General features: G+C 33.3%; 1 protein-coding gene across 1 annotated transcript; it reads left to right on the top strand.

The window, feature by feature from the left end:
• The first annotated feature begins 2,984 nt into the window (after nucleotides 1–2,984).
• LOC131071040 (F-box/FBD/LRR-repeat protein At5g56420-like) lies at nucleotides 2,985–4,720 on the top strand. Its single transcript, XM_058006742.2, has 2 exons — nucleotides 2,985–4,038; nucleotides 4,231–4,720. Exons 1-2 carry the CDS (start codon nucleotides 3,178–3,180, stop codon nucleotides 4,528–4,530), a joined length of 1,161 nt encoding a protein of 386 aa, XP_057862725.1. The 5' UTR covers nucleotides 2,985–3,177; the 3' UTR covers nucleotides 4,531–4,720.
• Nucleotides 4,721–5,884: the final 1,164 nt, after the last annotated feature.

The following is a 5,884-nucleotide window of genomic DNA, read 5'->3' as shown; positions in this document are numbered from 1 at the left end:
GCATCACTCTTAAAATAATTGTTGCAAGAGAGTTCTCGAGCTTAAAGACAACTTTATTAATAATCGAATTTAGAATCTTAATACAAAAACATAAAGTCTTCCCAACTAGAATCAAGGATAAGAGAAAAGTAAAATATTATTTACCTAAAAGAACTTACATCAAATAAATATCAGCCTCTTACACAATTTGAAAAAATTAAATGGAGCACAATTCTGGTATTCAGATTTTTTTTTATCAGTAAAGGTAGAGCTGAGTACATATACTGATTTTAGCTAAATACAGTGTATACAAACATGGGTGATGAAGGATCATAAACCTGTTGTTTGCAAATGAAATCATTCTCTGCACTTTCGAGAATAGATTTCAAAATAGAGCAAACCCTATACATCATCTTCAATCATTTCAAAAGATTATCAAAGTTTATGTTATTGAAGACCAAAATTAACTATCAAATACAAGTTTAGGTAGCGGATTCACAACAACAAGTTAAATAGAGAATTTTTGACATATCTAATAGCCAAAACATTAACAAAACTAGTATCCATCAATAAGCATCAAAATGTCTAAAAGCATAACTAGAATATAAAACCTATCTTTCAAACTTCATCCAGGGGCACGACAAGGGGAGTCGAAGTTCTTCCTCATCGTTGACCTCTGTACGGAGGTCAGCCTCGGCCTCGACCACGACCTGACCATCGACCCACTCTTCTGGCACCACTTATCTTGCCTTGTTCAGCTTGGGGTTCCTCTTCTTCAATTTTAGGTGGAACCCCAAGCTGAAGCGAAATTGTGTTATAACTTAACCCAATGTCCATGGCTCAAAAAGAGATTAAAGATAATCCCTCCACCATAGCCATAATTTTAAAATGATAGCAATGATCTCATTTTCTTTTGACCCATTGCTTAAAACCATCAACCCTTGGCATCACTCTTAAAATAATTGTTGCAAGAGAGTTCTCGAGCTTAAAGACAACTTTATTAATAATCGAATTTAGAATCTTAATACAAAAACATAAAGTCTTCCCAACTAGAATCAAGGATAAGAGAAAAGTAAAATATTATTTACCTAAAAGAACTTACACCAAATAAATATCAGCCTCTTACACAATTTGAAAAAATTAAATGGAGCACAATTCTGGTATTCAGATTTTTTTTTATCAGTAAAGGTAGAGCTGAGTACATATATTGATTTTAGCTAAATACAGTGTATACAAACATGGGTGATGAAGGATCATAAACCTGTTGTTTGCAAATGAAATCATTCTCTGCACTTTCGAGAATAGATTTCAAAACAGAGCAAACCCTATACATCATCTTCAATCATTTCAAAAGATTATCAAAGTTTATGTTATTGAAGACCAAAATTAACTATCAAATACAAGTTTAGGTAGTGGATTCGCAACAAGAAGTTAAACAGAGAATTTTTAACATATCTAATAGCCAAAACATTAACAAAACCAGCATCCATCAATAAGCATCGAAATGTCTAAAAGCATAACCAGAATATAAAACCTATCTTTCAAACTTCATCCAGGGGCATGACAAGGGGAGTCGAAGTTCTTCCTCATCGTTGACCTCTGTACGGAGGTCGGCCTCAGCCTTGACCGCGACCTGACCATCGACCCACTCTTCTGGCACCACCAATCTTGCCTTGTTCAGCTTGGGGTTCCTCTTCTTCAATTTTAGGTGGAACCCCAGGTTGAAGCGAAATTGTGTCATAACTTAACCCAATGTCCATGGCTCAAAAAGAGATTATAGATAATCCCTCCACCATAGCCATAATTTTAAAATGACAGCAATGATCTCATTTTCTTTTGACCCATTGCTTAAAACCATCAACCCTTGGCATCGCTCTTAAAATAATTGTTGCAAGAGAGTTCTCGAGCTTAAAGACAACTTTATTAATAATCGAATTTAGAATCCTAATACAAAAACATAAACTCTTCCTAACTAGAATCAAGGATAAGAGAAAAGTAAAATATTATTTACCTAAAAGAACTTCAACCTATTAATTTCCCAAAGGCTGCCTAACACTATAACTAGCAACTTCCCACCCCTCCTCTATTGACACTAAGCATTCATCAATGTTACCATCAACACTTGACACCAAATTCCTTTATTCATCAAATGCATGAAGAAAATCAAAGGTATCCACCCTAACCTTAGAACCATGCATACTAGAGCCTGGACTAGTTGAAATATCATTTTATAGAAGGGGAAGAATAGCCCACCTCCAAACTCTACTAGCGATTGTTTTCTCTTACAATAACTTCTTTCACAAGGCAAGGGGATGCAAATAGTTTAATTCATCTTAATTTCTCATCAAAATCCTCTTCAATATCTCTATTATAGTCTTCATCCTTTACATATGTCCTTTCTCCTACCAATCATTATCAACTTGAACTCTATTCAAAACTTAATTTTCCCACTCATTACCTTCATCACAATCTCCTTTATAGCAATTTTCAAAGAACTTCCATAATTGATATGATAAATATATTTATCCACTCATTTAATCATATCAATCTAGATTTATTCTCTCCTAGCTTTATCCCCTAATCATAAACTAGAAAAATATATGTAAAAATGTGTATACGATATTAAATGAAAGAGAAAATAATTACTATAAAATCAATAAAATTTTGTTAAAAAGAAAAGACGTTGATCCCCTCTAAAAATTTATATAAAATGTGTGTATGATATTCAATGAAAGAAGAGATGATTACTATAAAACAATATTCCTAGAGAAAAACAACAAAAAAAAAAAAAAGTTGAAATAATTGAAAAATTTAAACCACCAGTAAAGAATGATTTACAAAGTGTTTTATTTTGTGGAGAAGCCATACCCTGATTTACAAAGAATTAAGAAAAAATTAAAAAAGAAAACTAGACAGTGATATTTTGTTCCGCATAGAAATAGAAATGGGATTCTGGTTGGCGTTGTTACCTATGGAGATCAAATTTGCGGCGCTTTGCCTCATGTCTTAGACTTCATATCTTATTATTATATATGTCATGTTCCCCATTACAAATGTTCTTGGACACGCCCAACGGTTAACAAACAACAATAAACGGACATAGATTGAATCTTGATATCATAAATATGTGTTTAGTTACTGCACATTCCGTAGATTTGCAGAAGTTGTTTTGCAGCCGAAGAAAATAAGACAGCATCAATGGCAACAGACAGGCTTTCTGCATTAACAGATGAGTTTCTTTCAACTCATATTCTGTCAGAGTTTTCCTACAGAAATGTAGTACGTTTGTGCTTGCTCTCGAAGAGATGGAGATTCTTATGGAAGAAAATAACCTTTCTCAATTTTTATTGGCAAGATTTTGAGAAACAAAAAGATTTTGAGATAAACGTAATAATTAGCAATGCTCTGTTTCACCTGGATGCTCTGTTTCACCTTCAAATCGTCTTGAATGGCCCCAAGACTGCCGATTTGAACAACTGGATTCGACTTGCAGCTGAAAAAAAGGTAGAAAGCATGTCTTTACAAATCTGTTATAGAGATTTTTCCATGGTGGATCTTGGGGAATCTCTTTTTAGGTGTAAAAACCTCACTGTCCTAAAATTAAAATCCATCAATCTTCCCAAGGTACCCAGTAATTTTGGAGGTTTCCAATCCCTGAAAACATTTTATGTTTTTGATAATCCGAATTTGGATGATGCCACGTTACAAGAATTCATGAACATGTGCCCACATCTTCAGATTTTGTCAATTCGCGGTTGTGTGGGCTTGAAAAAGTTGAAAATACGTGCTTCCAATCTCATATGCGTACATCTTGGATTTTTAAACCCCAATATATCATTGCAGATGGCTTGCCCTCAGTTGACTCAAATCAACCTCATGGATTATGGGTACTGTCGAGGGCTTAAATTACTTCAAGATATTTCAAGAAAAGAATCTGTTAAAATAATTACTCTTCATAATTATGGTACAAATGTTGTCAATCCAGATATCCCTAGTATTGTTGTTCTTAACAGTTTTCCTCAGCTTGAAGAGTTGATAATCCATGGCCATTGTTTCCAGGTTAGTATTTTCTACATTCAGATTAAATGTTCTTAAGTTGTGACTCTAGTTCTATAGCAGTGACTGGTAGAGACTGATTCTAGCTCCTATCAATAACAATATTATCTTTTAGTGTTAATATATTTGTGGAAAGTACCATTATTTGTTTCAAATTCTTTGTATAGGAATGAACCCACATTATGTTTGATGCAGGAGATGATATCCTATAAGATTTCAGAGACAGAGGTAACAGAGGTGACATTGTCAAATTTGAAGATAGTGCGTGTCCATATTGGGACACAAAAGATTGGGCAGGCTGTGAATTTTCTAGATTTTCTTCTGAAAAATAGTCCATTATGTGCAATAAGTGTCTTTCTGTCAAAACGCCGCAGTAGAATCATGCTAGATAAATTGCTAAACTTGGAAAAGGAATCAAGATTATCCACTGCCATAAGAGGATGGTCAACAGAGTCCAAAGCAATTTGTGTGTTGTGTGGTCATTACAGAGTTTGAAAACCATTTCCTGCAATGTAAATGCAACATCTTCAGAGATTTAAAGTTACCATATCCTGCAATGTAAATGCAATATCTTCAAAGATATAAACTTTTCCTTGTCAAGAAACATTAGTAGTTATCTTTTTTGTTTGGCCCAAAACAGATGTACTTTCATACAATGGAAAATGGGATGGTTATGTTATCTTGATTTCATTTTTGTCAATTGAAGTGAAATTCTGTGATCAGTCTTTTTTACTGTTTTAATTTGAAAATTTGATGAAGATTTAATTTATTTATAAAGTAAAATGTTGTAGTTTTCTGTTATGTTCAAAGTTTATGAGATATAATGATTTGAAAGAGAATTTTTCAAATTAGATTGTGTGGTAATTTTTGTATCAAGATTTTGGATCACATTTCTTCCAAATTTTATAAACTGCGTAAACTTGATGTTTCTACATGTAATGATTTCTCTAAAGTTTGTTGATTGGGCAGGGTGTGAATTTTCTAGATTTTCAAGATTATGCACTGCCAAAAGAAGCTGGTCCAAAGAGAGTAAAGAAGTTTCTCAATTTTTTAATCATGCCGTTCAATTCGTGTAGAAAATCTGCTTTTATAAAAAACATGGTACATAAAACATCCATTTCGTGCAATATTAAATGCAATTCGTTTCTTTATCCTAACATTACTCTATATTTTTTAAATGGCCAGCATTGTTAGGCCAGGACAGAACACTTCATCAGCCTCTTAACACAATATTAAAACATTAAATGGAGCGCAATTCTGTTATCCGGATTTCATTTTGTAATAAATGAAGCGAAATTCTGTTATTTGGATTTCATTTTTGCAATAAGTGAAGCGAAATTCTGTCATCTCCCTTTTCCATTGTTCTCTTTTTAAGATGTACTGAGGACCTAATCCCTTTGCAAAGTGATATGCCTGTGTAGTTTTAAAATTCATTACACTAAGTGAGCAGAGTATTATACAAATTAACAGAGCAGATATTACAACACAAACTATCTTAGAGATTTGTTTTAACTTGTATTTTGACAAAGATTTCTTACAGAGATGTTGTATGCTATTCTTGTGCAAGAAAATACACGATCTCAGAAAAATGACATAATTAACAACGCCCCGCTCCACCACGTTTTTCCCTGTGATGGCGATTCTTATGGAGGAAATTAGCCTTTCTCAAATTTTATTCTTTTGCCAAGATTTTGAACAACAGAAAGATGACAAACGTATTCGCTGTTTGGACCTTCAAATCACCTTGGATGATCCGAAGACTGCCGATTTGATAGAAACAGTGTTACTATAAACAAATATGTAAAGACCAGAAGATAATGTTGTAATTAAGATAGAAGCTGAGTATCAT

The sequence above is a fragment of the Cryptomeria japonica genome, unplaced genomic scaffold, assembly GCF_030272615.1.
Source record: "Cryptomeria japonica unplaced genomic scaffold, Sugi_1.0 HiC_scaffold_139, whole genome shotgun sequence".
Taxonomy (NCBI): Eukaryota; Viridiplantae; Streptophyta; class Pinopsida; order Cupressales; family Cupressaceae; genus Cryptomeria; species Cryptomeria japonica.
The sequence above is the reverse complement of the archived record's forward strand: the minus strand, read 5'-3'. Positions and strand labels throughout refer to the sequence as shown.

What these genes read in the sequence shown, in the direction of transcription:
- LOC131071040 (XM_058006742.2), top strand. Translation starts at nt 3,178, where the DNA reads ATGGCAACAGACAGGCTTTCTGCATTAACAGATGAGTTTCTTTCAACT. An exon ending in TCCATGGCCATTGTTTCCAG is followed by an intron (nt 4,039 to 4,230) that starts GTTAGTATTTTC and finishes TGTTTGATGCAG; the next exon opens with GAGATGATATCCTATAAGAT.